This window comes from Pantherophis guttatus, chromosome 3 (assembly GCF_059756535.1).
Source record: "Pantherophis guttatus breed Tessera chromosome 3, ASM5975653v1, whole genome shotgun sequence".
In the NCBI taxonomy this organism is placed as follows: Eukaryota; Metazoa; Chordata; class Lepidosauria; order Squamata; family Colubridae; genus Pantherophis; species Pantherophis guttatus.
This window is the reverse complement of record NC_142065.1, coordinates 42,541,316-42,556,275: the sequence shown is the minus strand read 5'-3', so window position 1 is coordinate 42,556,275 and position 14,960 is coordinate 42,541,316. Positions and strand designations below refer to the sequence as shown.

At 37.4% G+C, this 14,960-nt stretch overlaps 1 protein-coding gene across 2 annotated transcripts in view; it reads left to right on the top strand.

Annotated features, from left to right (window-relative positions):
- The first annotated feature begins 1,984 nt into the window (after nucleotides 1-1,984).
- The window catches only part of CAMK1G (calcium/calmodulin dependent protein kinase IG), a 40,259-nt gene continuing 27,283 nt past the window's right edge, over nucleotides 1,985-14,960 (top strand). The window contains exons 1-2 of one of the 2 annotated variants that reach the window (XM_034414333.3): nucleotides 1,985-2,188; nucleotides 11,374-11,491. In XM_034414333.3, the coding sequence (XP_034270224.2) occupies nucleotides 11,400-11,491 (92 nt within the window). In that variant the 5' untranslated portion in view covers nucleotides 1,985-2,188; nucleotides 11,374-11,399. The remainder of the gene's footprint in view (nucleotides 2,189-11,373; nucleotides 11,492-14,960) is intronic. The other variant, XM_034414334.3, reaches the window with a different exon arrangement.

Below are 14,960 nucleotides of genomic sequence, written 5' to 3'. Positions count from 1 at the left end.
TACATTTAAATGACAGCCAGTGAAGTTGTTTTAAAAAGGTTATATTTGTTGTAAAGTTCTTCTCTTATCATTAATATGATGTATGACTGTACAAACAGAGAACATCTGCTCTAAAATGTGTATACTGATTTCTGTTGAAGAAAAATACCCTCCTCCCTACAGAGTTGACCAATGAATAATAATGTAAAGTATAATGTAAAGCTAAGTGCATTGATGAATCTGGATTTAGTCATGCTTACAAATGACTCGCTGAAGTTAGTGCAACTTGAGTTATGATTAATTGAAGTTTGACTTATTTCAATGGAACTGAAGTTCTCTTGCCCTCAGGATTCTTTAGTTCATAGGCTAATATTATGTTAATTCCTCTTTGCCTAGTTTCTTCCTGCCTCTTGTTCCAAACTTCTGTTCATTGCTCTAGGTTTCCAAATGAATGGAAGTAGAGTTTCCAAAGGTTTATCATTTGTCATCATCCAGTAAATCAGTGATGAACGCAGGGGTGGGTTCTAAAATTTTGTACTACCGATTCTGTGGGTATGGCTTATTTTGTGGGCATGGTTTGATGGTCATGTGACAAACAATTCTTTAGGATTTCGCAGAGGTACTGGTCTACCAGGCTTTTAACTGCTTGCAGAACCGTACCGGTCTACCCATTTGTTTTTGGAGCATTCCGGTCTACCCATTTGTTTTTGGAGCATTCCGATCTACCTATTTGTTTTTGGAGCGCACTGGTCTACCACCATACTGCCTTTTACCACTGATCAGCTGTAGGGCATCCCTTTGAAGCTCCACGGCAAGAGTTTAAACAGTTTTTTGCCATTCTGCCACCACAGAGAGCATCAGAAACCGCTTTTAGGCAGTTTGGCCTCAATTGCCAATCTACCACTGAGCGGTTTACAAGGAGCAGATCGGTTCTAGCTGATCAGTTGGGAGGCTTCTTGGCTTCTCAATTTAAAGCTAAAGTGTCTTGTGTTTTTTTTTCTTTTCTTTGTCAAGTGAGCCCTGATTTTTTTCCCTGGGACTCGGGAGGCAGCAAATAGATCAGGGGTGGGGCCAGACAGAGGTGGTATTTACCGGTTCTCCAAACTACTCAAAATTTCCACTACCAGTTCGCAAAAACCGGGGAGAACTGGTAGCAACCCACCACTGGATGAACGGCATGTAGGAAGAATCCAATCCTTTTTGCCAGAGTCAAGTCTTGAAACTACGACCACTTAAATGTATCTATGATTCATATATTATATTAAATTATAATGTTGCTGTTTGGTTCTAGCTTAGCATGATGTAGGTATCCAGACATTAAAACTCATAATTTAGATTAGCATTTGGCATGATTTATAAAATTAGACTAGGTCTGGCTATAATCCCAAATTTTGATTAGGATTTGATTGTGTGAAATAATATTACCTCTGAATTTTTTAAATGTACATTTCATTTACTATCATGTAACCATTTGTCAATGATAAACCTTCCTTTCTTCTGAAATTAAAGTTGTGCATTTCAAAAATGAATATAATCTCCACACTGGATCTAAGATAATATACCATTGTACAATAGCCATATTGCTGATTTTTTCCATCTTTTCTCATCATTGGTGGTATCTAGTAGCTTGAATCGCATGGATTTGACAGGATAGAATATTATGTATTATGTTTATATGTGTATGTTTGGCTATCTAGTTTCCGTGAAAGTTATGCAATGAAAACAGCTTCTGTGTTTGGTTCCTTGATCCTTTTGTTTTTAGATTGGAATTGATTTCAGCACCATGGGTTGCCTTTCAGCCTCCAGAAATTTGCATTGGCCAAAATGTGTGCCATAATTTGGGTGGGGGGAGGCTTTACTATAATCCTAGCAAGCAAGGAAAGGGGATATGTATCAAATGCTGTTTTGACTATTCCAAAGCACTATTGACTATTCTTCAATAGTAGACCCACATATAAAAGGGCTTGGAGTGTGTTAAGGACAAGTGTAAAATGCCACTTTTATTATTGTTACAGAAACACCCACCAAGAAATGCATGCTACTGCTAAGTCATCACCCTGTAAGAGCTTGCTTAGCTGTGATCTCATGAAAGGAGCCTCCTGCTTCCCTCCCCTTTAATCTTGGTTTATTGTTAGCATTAATCCCTGTAGACCTGTAGGAGCTGAACAGGCAAGTCAGAGAACAGAAGTTCCTTCGTTTTGGTCTGGGGGTAAGTCGATCCTATTTCCTTGACAACCATTTATGTTCCGTGTCTGTTTTGTCAAAACTATGATGTGCATTCTGTTCAGTCTGTTTCAGCGCGTGTTTGCTGTTTTCATCATTTACAGAGTGCTTTGCTGATTTTGTATCCCAGCATAATACTTTACTCTGTCCTTTTGCTTACGGTTGAATAAACTGTGGAACGAGGTGAATCACAGGGCTAATAAATCTTTGCAAATGCTTGTAACAATTTGAAAATTAATATCAGAAGTAATTTTGAGTTCCTTTTTCAATGACCTCTAGCAAAATGCATTCCTTTACCATGGTCTCTTCTTGTTTACTATATGGATTAAGTTTTCTTTTTAGCATGTAATCAGTTGGAAATATATATTGGAGACTGCAGTTTTCTTAGTAATTAGGATGATGGAACAAAGAGCTGTGTTAATGATGCATTGAATTTTAGATGAATTATTATTATTTTAGTGGAGGTTAAGCAAATACAAATGATTTGCTTAACCTCTATCTCTTTTGGGTAATATATTAAGAGGCACAAAAGGGGGAGGAGAAATCACAAAAGCTTTATTTTGCTTTTCTTCCCATTTCAACTTTGACTGAGTTAATTCCTGTGTTTCTGTAGTTTTATTAATATATCTTTTCAGCAGCATATGCTTCACAGTTTGTGCTATAGGATATGAATGCTGAACAATTTTTATCAGTAAAATATTTATCCATATTATTAGATTGTATTGCATGACACATTTGTCTCTGTATCAAACCGAGTTAAGCAAGTCATATTATACTACTTTGGCTGGGAGAGGTAGAAGTAGGAAGTTAAGCTTCTGTCATCTCTTTATGCAAAATATCTGCATCCAGATTGAGACCCAGAGGGAACAGTTTGAATTCCTATGTAGTCTTAATAAGTAGTAAAATACATTAATGGATTGTCCCAAAGGTGTTTTTTCAAACGGTAACTGGACTTCCTTTGTTTTTTACTTGAAAATGTTTCTCTTCACATCCAAGAAGCTTCTTCAGTTCTTCAGAACTGAAGAAGCTTCTTGGATGAGAAGTGAAACTTCTTCAAGGAAAAAACAAAGTAAGTCCAGTTGCCTTTTGAAAAGCATCTTTGGGACAACCATGACATGGCTGACTGAGAATTTCTATAGACGCATTAACGTATTGAGAGATTTTTACCTCTATATAAGGCTCTAAAGATGACTTGTTTTAGAATAAAGTTTGGTAGACTCTTTGTACCACTTCATGGGTATTTAATTTATTAGGGCTATGAAAGTATACAATTAATTGTCTATTCTTAGACTGACACATAGGACTTGGCAGGAATATTTTGCAAGTCATGTCTCTTTCTGTGTTTTTCTTAAACCTTTTCTCTCTATAATTTAATGAACTTATATTACATGCAGACTATGAAATAAATAGCATAATTTATTCCCTGGTTCTATATATTCCCTCAGTTTCTTTCCTGGTTGGGCCACCTCTTTATGTGATATCCTTAGCTATAGTTTCTTTTAGTGCCAACCAAACAACAGTGAAATAAAAAAATGTGGATGGGTTCAATATATTATATTACATGCTTAAAAATGTCTGATTTTACTCAAAAAACGTAATACATTCAACAATGTAAACGAACATCATGCATATTTGCAAAATGGGTGACAGGAAAAAAGAAGACAAAATGGAAACTCTGCTTTCTCCCAAATGCCTTCTTATATATTCTCTCACATGTTAATTCCACATGTTTAGGAATCATCAAGATATCAATGTCAGATGGCATACTGCTAACTAGACCAGTAATTATACTTCCGCACAATCTGCTTCATTCACAGCTTCCTTATTTCATGCCTGATGATCACATTGGTTTCTTGGTTGCTCATCTTTTTTGCTGTTCATTTCGGAAGCTTAATCAAAGTAACTGTTAGAGCTTAGAGCTTATTTAACACCCTGGTGATTAACAGGCCACATTGCTGACTAGTCTAAGGCTACCGTAACTGGACCACAAAAAAGCCCACTAAGATCTAAGCTTGTTCTGTTTCCCTTTCCTGCCACCTAATGGACATCTGGGTTTCTGCATTCAAGTTATAGTACCTAGACTGGGGACAATTTGTTTTTACCAATGCTTGTTCTGTATATTGCGGACAGAACTTATTATTACAAATCTATTTCTAAAATAAACTAATGAAATAAACAGTTGTGAAATAGCTACCTTCTAGAAGTTGCCAACTTTAACTGGGTTGGCATCTTTTTTCTAAAATGGGTTATTCATGAACATAATGTTACAATTATCATGAGAATTAAGCCACCACATCAAATTATCCTAGATTTTCTAAAATGAACACCCACCAATAGCTGACTATGAAATAAGTTATCTTATTATAAAATAAATGGCATAAATATGTATTTAGATTAAGATGTCAGGCTTTACTCATAGCAGTACTAGTTTAAGTATACCACTCTCAGAAAATGTTCTTAGTGTTGATGAACACTTTAATGAACAGATATTAGTAAACAGACTACTGGAAGATCTACAACATCCCACATTTCTTTCTCCTGCCATCATCAAAAAAGACTAAGAGCCATTTGTTTTTCAAAAGTAAGAGCTGGTTGGCGCCTGTGTGTTGCTATTATAGCTGACATGTCTCCTGATTCTCACTTAACTCTTCTTTTTAAATGGGAGTAAGTAAACAGGCCAAGAAGCCACAGTTTGGCACAACTTCCCATTGAATCCAATGTCTTTAAGATTAATGGTTCCAAATAAATCAGGAAAGGGAAGTGCTTCTGAAATCAGGGCTATCTCTAATAGAAGAAGATAATGTGAGACAAGCTGCATTAATGAAATGGTAGTATTTCTATTTGTTCTAGAACAGGGGTGTCAAACTCAAGGCCCAGGGCCCAGATTCGGCCTGCGGGGTGCTTAGATCTGGCCTGCCTGGTCACCCTGGAAACAGTGAAGGACCAGCCCACAGTGCCTCTTGCCAGAGAAAATGGAGTTCACGAGGGCCGTGTACAGCCCACCCAAGCTCTGTTTTCGCAGGCAGAAGGTTGCAGGGGCCATCACAGGTGAAAACAGAGCTTGAGAGTCCATTTTCGCTGGCAGAGTGCTCAGGCCACCATAGTCACCCCTGACACGAGTGACATTGAGTTGGCCACGGCCATCCTGTCCATGCCCATCCCGGCCCCCCGAGGTCAAACACAACCCTGATGCAGCCCTCAATGAAATCAAGTTTGACACCCCTGATCTAGAATAATTATTTTAAACCGTCAGTTTAAACCAAAATATTATTAGTATGCAAAGTAAATTGGAATGCTCATTCTGTTTTAGTGAAGCATTTTCTTTCATTCTCACTATGTTCTATTCCCACATGAATCTCATCAAGAAGAGGCCTTTCTGTACCACCAAATCATAATACTATCCATCCACCCTTGTACTGGCAGAAAGCTCTACTGCCATAAAATGTGTGACTCCCATTTGATTCCTAACTTCCATTTCCTTTTTTCCTACTCTCTACCAACCACCTGACTTCTCTTCAAGATAAGGACATGGTGGGATTCAGCTAGTTCACACCACTTCGGGAGAACCGGTTGTTAAATTTTCTGAGTAGTTTGGTGAACTGGTTGTTGGAAGAAATCATTAGGGCAGAGAACCAGTTGTTAAATTATTTGAATCCCACCACTAGATAAGGAGGATAATCAAGCCTAACAGATTTTACCCACCTCAGTACCTGCCTTCAATTTCTTCAATCAGCTGCATCTTTTCCCAGTGTCATCTGCAGTGATCCTGGGAAAAGAAATAACTGTCCTAAGGAATTGCACACTGGTTCTAATGCCATTTAAAGATCTTTTTTGCCTACAGAGCCCTATAAACCAGTTTATCCTGGATTTATAAGAGAACATCCTGGGATGGAACTAATGAAGTAATTACTGCTACGGTCAATAATACAACTTGAACTGACCTTCAAGGCAAACGCCATAGCCACAATGATAGCCACAGATCTTGGCTGCAAGGTAGGGAGGAAATGTTAAAATGGGAACCAAATTGGTATGACCAAAGCTCTGCCTGTGGGCATATGTGCATATGTGGCACAGTAGCAGCTTCTGGCATATCGTATTTATTTGCAGCAATGTCCTAGGCCTCACAAAATCATATTGGCATGTTAGTGTGCCTTTTGGTAGATTTTCTTTTTTTACAAACCATGCCTATTATAGTTGTTTATTCATGAGTTATCTTTCTTGGCAGTCATTTTGAGAGTGTGCCAGTTACATGATCCCAGAATTCCAAATGTTTTCCTAGCCTCCAAAAGTTGAGTCACAATGAATTATGAGAGCATTATTATACTCTTATGCAGCTTTCTCCAATCTGCTAATTAAACTGACATTATAGTTACCTTTCCCAGATTATAGCCATGCTTATTGGGAATGATAGTAATTACAGTCCAGGTACAGGAGACCAGGTTGAAGAAATCTGTTCTGCTAGGGAAACAAACAAACAAACAAACAAACATGCTTGTTTGCTTGCCCATAAGGCAACTGGACTTTCTTGTTTTTTCTTTGAAGATGGTTTGCTCTCATCCAAGAAGCTTCTTCAGCTCTGACTGGATGGTGGGGAATGAAGGATTTATATTCCTTGCAGACAGCTGGTTATTTGCATTCTTGGAAATTTATTTGTGTCGTCAGGGTCACCTGAGTAGTGTGAATGGGTGTGGAGCCTTATTGGCTGCAGGATGTTTTTTGCCCTGATGAAGACAGGTGCAGGCTGTTGGGGATGAATCTGTGTTGTCTGCATCTCAAACTGAAGAGCAACTGGTTCCTGTAGTCTGCAATTTTTCTGGAAATCCGTTCATACTCCCACACCTTCCAAAGTGTGTTCATCCCAAAGTGCATAGCTAAAAGTCTGTGTAGATTCTCAGTCATCCAGGTCCTGGTTGTCCCAAAGGTGCTTTTTCAGGACACAACTAGGCTTTCTTGTTTTTTCTTTTGAAGATGTTTTGCTTCTCATCCAAGAAGCTTCTTCAGCTCTTCCATTTCCCATCATCCAGTCAGACCTGTAAAAGCTTCTTGGATTAGAAATAAAATATCTTCAAAGAAAAACAAGAAAGTCCAGTTGCCTCCTGAAAAGCACCTTTGGGACAACCAGGACCTGGATGACTGAGAATCTCCATAAACAAACTTGGTACTTTCAAATATTGTCAATAAACCACTTCCTTTTTTGCATTCTGCTAAATGTGTCGATCCAGAGAAATATATAAAGAAAGGCAATTCTTATCAAGATTTGGAATCTAATAGTTGACTAGGGATCAACACAGTTTCAAACATATTGGCTTTGAAAGGGTTTGTAGACTGAAAATGTCATTCTTTAGCATCCGAATCCATTTTTCTTTTACGATGCTTGAATTAATCTTTGATGTCTGATTCTGGGGCACTCGAAAATTGTGTAACCCTAGTCATTATAGGTGGCAAATACTACTTCAATGGGAAATGAAAGCCTTAACTACTTGTCACAAAAATATTTTTTTTCTTCCTCTTTTTTTTCCTGTGCAGTAGTGATTCCCTCTTCAAAATGTTCCTCTTTTTAACAAAAGACTCCATTTGGCCATTGGCAAATGGTGTCATGTATCTACAGGATTTTGCTATTCCTGAAAAAGGAGAAGGTGTAGGTAGAGTGATGGTGTTTCAGCCTTTGAGCAATGTTGGGCTTTGCACCCAGCTCCATCTTCCAATTCAGTGTGTTTGCTCACAACAGGACATTTCCAGGGCTTCCATTTAGAAGTGCTGTCAGAATGCTCTTTAATTGCACAAATTATTGTTAAGTATAGCTGAAAAAAACTCCTGATATGTTTGCATTTTGTCTCATAAAGGGCTTCTACCTGTGGAAGCCAAATGTAGCCATGGTGATAAATGGAGTTACTGTGAAGAATCTGAATTCAGTCTGGAAGTAAGAGCTCCCTAGAAAATCTATAGCTAATGGTGGTGGGACAATATAATATTTCTCTGGAGTGTTTTGCAGAAGAAAAGGATTAAAATTAGTCAACATCTTGATATGCCTAGGCTTGAGAAAACATGCAGCATCTGTTGTTTTCATTTAATTTCTATTTAATTCTCAGATCAAAGAAGAACAACTTTGTAAACTTCCTCAACACATTTATACTAAGGCAAGGGTAGCAACTAATAGAGTGCAGCCTTGTTCCTTTCTATCCATATTTCTACTAGTCTATTTATTAATTTATTTAATATTGATTTCCACAAAATGCCAGTCTCCAAGCATACACAAACAGTACAGCATCGTGTAGCCTTTCCTTCTACAGATAATGTGTCAATTCCTTGAAGGTCCTTAACGTTGCAATCTTATGCTTTACAGTTTGGAAGTAAGCTCCTAATAAATGCAGAAAAATCAGGCACTCATCCCCACAAATTACCTGCCAGTCTGCTGATCAGTGAAGCAGCATAAATTTTGCCTGCTGGTTGGTAACAGGCTTCTTTGGACATTTCCTGTCAAAGGATGCATCAAGCAGTTTCACCTTTAACTATTCACATTTAAATACTATGCTATTGATATTTAATGAAGGCAGCACTGGTTTTATATTGAAAGTATGATGCAAAAACAAGTACCTGGTAACAACCTATGACCATGATGGTGAACCTAAGGCACGCATGCCACAGGTGGCATGTGTAGCCATATCGGTGGGCACGCGAGCTCAGCTCCGGCGCGCATGTGTGCACCAGCCAGCTGATTTTCGGGTGTTTTGAGCACACCAGAAATAAAGAAAAAGGCTGTTTTCTGTCTCCGGAAGGCCTTAGGGGGTGGTGGGGAAGGCCTGTTTTTCTCTCACCCCAAGCTCCAGAGCCTTTGTAGGAGTCTGGGGATGGTGAAAAAGGCCTTCCCCCCACCCCAGAGGCCCTCCGGAGGCCGGAAATGGCCCGTTTGCCCTGTTTGCGTGGGGGTGGGATGCATAGAATTATGGGTATGGGCACACGTGTGTGCAATCCCCCCTTGCTCCTGGCACGAGATGGCAAAAAGGTTAGCCATCACTGACCTATGAGATTCTTTTTCCATTTTTAAAAAGCACTCCGAGTCTTCTGCCCTGAGCCATCCTGAGTCTTCGGAGAGGGGTGGCATACAAATTGAATTAATTAAAAAGAACTTGGATAGAAAAAAATAACACTATTATCAATCAAAATTCTTAATGTTTCATTGCTGTTTAAGATGCATAGTAACATCCAAACCTAAGCATTGAAAATTCCCGATTATCTCATTCTTCCAAGCACTCCCCCAAAGACAAATGTTTAATGCTATGAATATTTCTTTTTTTCTTTTTTCTTTTCTTATTTGATTTGTATACCGCCCTACTCCCGAAGGACTCAGGGCGGTGAACAGCCAAACAATAAAATAACATAGATACAAAAAATTTAAAAAACCAGATAAAATCAAATTAAATCATTTTGGCCCAGACAAATTAAAACACCCCAATAATTTAAAAACAGATTAAAATGTACATGTATATATTTACATGTATTTACATGATATAACTGCCATTCAATTTGTATCAAAGTAACACTTGGGTTTATCTTTCTTTCAGATTACTCCAGCATTAGGATTTATAAACTGATCAGTTAAGCGGCTATAAAAATAAGAATCTGTGTAGCTTTATCTGCATTTTCATTTGATCTAGTGGAAATAGATGATGAATCCAGTCCTCATTTTGGACTGGAGGCGCCATATACAAAAGAACAAAAGGCTATTCCACCATCTTATCCACTTAGGATTTTTGTTTAGAGAAAGACACATGCAGATGTATTTTTATATGTTTTTTTTTTAAAAAAAATAAAGATTTATTTTAAAAATAATTTCATATGAAGAAGAACTTTCTTGTAAACTTACTTTGGGGAAAAGATCAAGCTTTTTTCTCATACCAATAGTTCTGATTCAAAAAAGAGCTTTACTCTCCTCCTCTCCCATCACCATCATGCATTACAACCAGGAAAAGAAAAGAAATAGGTAGCACAAAATATGTTTTAATTATCATGTAGTTTTGCTCTAAGCCTCCTATTTGAGTGTGTATATGTGAAATGCTTTAATTTAATTACTGTTTGAAGAAAGGTTTGTTTTGTGTTGTTATTGTCTGACTTTGCCCATTCTTTTTTCACAACGAATCTGGTCTGTACATTCTATTCAATTTGCAATTATATAATCTGTTTCAGTGTGTGTTAGCTCTGAATTCTAACGGTAGACTATTAACTTTGATGAGCAATAAGATTACACAATCTTTAGAAGCAACTGTAAACTACAATCATTACTACCTAATGAGTGTGTTAGCATCTAATATCCCTGAGTTTTACATTTGGTATAAAATGTAGGTCAATCCTAATAAAAATAGCAGCCTAATTATTATAGCACACTTTATTGTGATTAAAAGGAATGGAATTTAGATTTTTCTATGTGATTTCCAAACTAGCTTTACTAAGTACATTAATGCTGGTGCTAAATACATTAGTGTAATGTATTTTATGATGATAGTCCTATACGTTTTGTCACAATGAATAACAAGAACCAGCCATCTAGAATAATAGCAGCAATTACTTTATCATCACCCTAAAATAATCCTACTTTGAAATTTTCAAATCAACATTGTATTTTCTAAAACCTCTGAATCACCAGATCTAAATTTTCATATTCCAAAATACAGAATACTCAGAGGAACATTTCTGACTCTCAGTAAGAGTTAGAAGCTTAGATGACAAGTCTTTTGACAATTTAAAGCTTCATAGTGCTGAAAACCCTCCTGGGGCTTACAGCTGGGTCTTACAAGTGTTAGAAAATGCTACCCATTAACACAAGAGAATAGTTCAGGCCCTCAGAGAAAAATAGGATAGATGATGACAGTATCAGAATTGTTTTATCTCTACTCAGAAGAATTCCAGAGCATGGATAGTAACCAGAAGATCAAATTGTAGAAATTAAAAGGTAACCAGTGGTAAACAATTATCACTGACTGTTACAATCAGTAGTACATTTACCGCTGTAAACAATTACAGAGGCAAATTCTTTTCTGCTGGACTGCAGGTTGTGTTAAAATCTGCTAAAGATGCCAGAAATCTGACACCGAAAAATGTGAGAATTTACTAATGTGTTGTCATTAATAACTGTTTTAGAATAATGGTTCTTCAACCATTATTATATCCTTTCAGAAATTTCAGCTTTAACTCTGGAGAAGATGGGTTGCAAACAAGAGGATGACAGCACTTCTTGGAAGAAACCAACTGCCAACATCAGAAAAACATTCATTTTCATGGAAGTACTTGGATCGTAAGTGTTTGTTGTTCCTTTTTATTTTTATTATTCACACTATTTCATTTCTAGCTATTCCAAAGTTCCAGGCTCCTTTCAGGAGCAGCTAAAAAGTGAAGAGTGAAGGAGTTTTGGGCACTTTGGGGAAGATTCTTCTTCACAGAAGGTTGTTCTTCAACTCAGATACTTTACCTCACATGGTGTTTACCTCACAAGGTAAGGGAACCAATCTGAGGAATGTGAGATAAAGTTGGTTTCATGTGAAAAGTTAGATGGGGCAGGAAAGATTATAAAAGATGAGTAAAGCTTTTCAGATATTGCCCGTTTCCAGTTAATGTTAGATGAGTAAAGCTTTTCAGATATTGCCCGTTTCCAGTTAATGTTAGACCCTATCAGCCTGGCCTGATATCAATTAAAATTGCATCCAGTCTAAAAGAGTAAGAAGGCTTGGAGAAAGAAGGTCCACAATGCTTCATGCTACAATAAACAGCATCCTATCACCATTTCCCTCTCTTCTAATTGCATTAGTCTCCATCAGAAAATGAAGTAGAGTCTTATCGTACTTTAAAATGAACATATTTATCATTGCATAACCATGATATACTTCTGAAGCATCTGATGAAATATATGGTGATCCATGGCAGGTTATGCAACAATAAATGCATTAACTTTTAAAATGTCATAATGTCTTTCTTTATTAATAGTTTTCCAGTACATTAGTATCCATGGTTATTAGGTTGCTTACTCTTATGCTTCCTTTAAGAATAACAATGTAAGCTCTTAAGCATATGTAGCTGAGAGATTAATTTTTCTCTCCCAGAACTGTTTTATTTCTGAAATTCCTCTTGCTCATCAAAGCAATCATCTTGTATATTTTCTTTTTTTTAAAAAAAAAAACCCACTCCATTGGCTCTGCAGTTGGTCTCTTGATTATGATTACATAGCTGAACGGTCAAAAGATTCTCCTTCACACTTTGCATCCACTTTATTTCTCTCTTGACATTGAAGTGACTTCAATATTGTATCATAAATGTCATTTTCCTCCTCCCTGAAGCCAACAAGGGGCCTGGGCATCCTATCAATTAGCTTTTTCCACAAACTGTCATTTGATCATAATGGACTTTTAAAAGCATTCCATTCACTTTATGACATTTTCTTTTTATAAACACTCCAGATATCTAAAGAATGACTCAAAATGCTTTTTAAAATGCTTCAACTCTACTGCAATTCTGCATTTATTTACAGCTCTAATCAGAACACATTTCTGAAATGTTGGGAATTGCCCTGGAAGAATGCAGTGTGGTATATTGATTTGGGTGCTAGAAGAGCACTACGAAAACCCAGTCTTAGTCCATCCTCAGCTATTAGAAGCTCCCTGAGTAACTGGACAAGAGTCATTTTCTCTCAGCCAACTTACCTCACAGGGTTGTTCTTATGGGGGAAAGCAGGAGAAAGGAGGGACATGCATAACACCTTCAGCTCCAGGATGTTTGGATCCAATAAATATCTAAAATAAAATAAATATCAGGAACAATTTGGATTGTAATTTGAAAAGATGTCAACTACTTGATCTCTTTGATAATTTATATTCATCTTAAAATTGTCAAAACTAAAACAAAGATTTAGTCTGGTTCATATTTTCAGATGATGCAATCTGAATTCATTTTCTTCTCTAATATGTAGATCTGAACAATGAGAGAGAAGGTCTAAGGATGAATTGTGGCAGCTTGGAGTTCTCTCCAACTATTTTATGGTGTCCAGGTGCTGTGAGACTAGAAGCTCCACCATAACTAGTGAAGAAACACTAGGCTGTTCTCTAGAACTGGCTGTTAGTATCACAAGGTAGTATGGAGGAATCACATTGTCTCATGTATGCATCTTTCATTTTTACCATTTCATAGCGCCTTTCCTTTCCATTCCATTCCTATTTTGACAGTGATAAGAACTGAACTATTAGCTTTCAAAGACGTACCAGATTTGATGGCACCATGGCTGATCCAGCCTTCAGTAGTATATTTTTTTCAGTTTATTAAGTCAGGTCCCATGAGCTAAACTCAAGCCAGATGTGAGTTATCGACAGATTATTGGCCATTCTGCATGGGGAGCTGCTACTACAATAAAAATACTGTATTTTTTGGAGTATAAGACACACTTTTTTCCCTCCTAAAAGAGCCTGAAAATTTGGGTGTGTCTTATACTCTGAATGTAACCCCGCCCACCTGCCAGCCCCCACCCTTCGGCTTCCGTGTGTCCTCTTCCTGGCTGCAGAGATTGCCACTGACAATGGCTTGTGTTTCTGGACTCTGTGAATCACATTTTCAGCCTCCAAACACTCTGTTTGAGACCCCTTCAAGGCTGCAGGGATCACCAAAGTACATCCCCACCAATTGGCGCCCGAAAACGCGATGCATTTGGAGGCTGAAAATGCAATGCGCAGTGCCCAAAATGGCTACCTGGAAGAGCTGCTGCCTTCTCTTACCCCTTCCATGCGTCACCCGTCGCCTGGAGCTTTTTAGTCACTGGAGCTCCTTACGACGATCAGCTGTGTTTTTGAAGCTGTTTTTCAGCCCCAACCCGATCTTCCATGCTTTGCCTGCTTTTCTAATTGCTGCTCCCTCTGATGATCAGCTGTGCTTTAGAAACTGTTTTTTAGCCCCAACCAGCCCCAACCTCAAAACCAGTGACCTAACTAATGTGCTGAAGCTGACCAGGCTAAGGACTAGCCAGATGAATACCTGGTAGGCAGATATTTTTTTTCGTATTTTCCTCCCCAAAAACTAAGGTGTGTCTTATACTCCAAAAAATACAGTATCTATTTGGGATGCATTTGAGAATTTTCCCCTCAAGCGAACCAAATGGGGAATTGTTATTTCCCTAAGTCTAGATACAAAACACAGGATGAGAGAAGCCATCTAATGAAATAGAAAAAATATTGGCCCTACTTCCAAAACCTTAATTGGAACCTGATCAAAACAGGCTCTCATTGTGTATATATTTATTCAAGAACAGACCTTTTTAAATCTGGGAAACAACATTGTGAATAAAGATGCTTAAAGATCTAGTTGAATGTATATAAACCCTGCCCAAAATTAATTGGGTATAAGAGGGATTAAAAATAGTGGCATCTACTCCTGAGATATATTTAATAATAATAATAATAATAATAATAATAATAATAATAATAATAATAATAATAATAATAATAATAATAATAATAATAATAATAATAATAATAATTTATTTCTATACCGCCCTTCTCCCGAAGGACTCAGGGTGGTGTACAGCCTATTTAAAAACACAAGACAAAATATCGATTAAAAATTTAAAATAATTAAATAAATTTGGCTCAATTTAAAATCCCACAAATTTAAAATACCCCAATTTAAAATTATTATGTTGATAGCCCAGCCTGGTGGAACAACAGGGTCTTCAGTGCACAGTGAAACACCCGGAGGTCGGAGATCTTACGTATTTCCAGGGGTAGTTC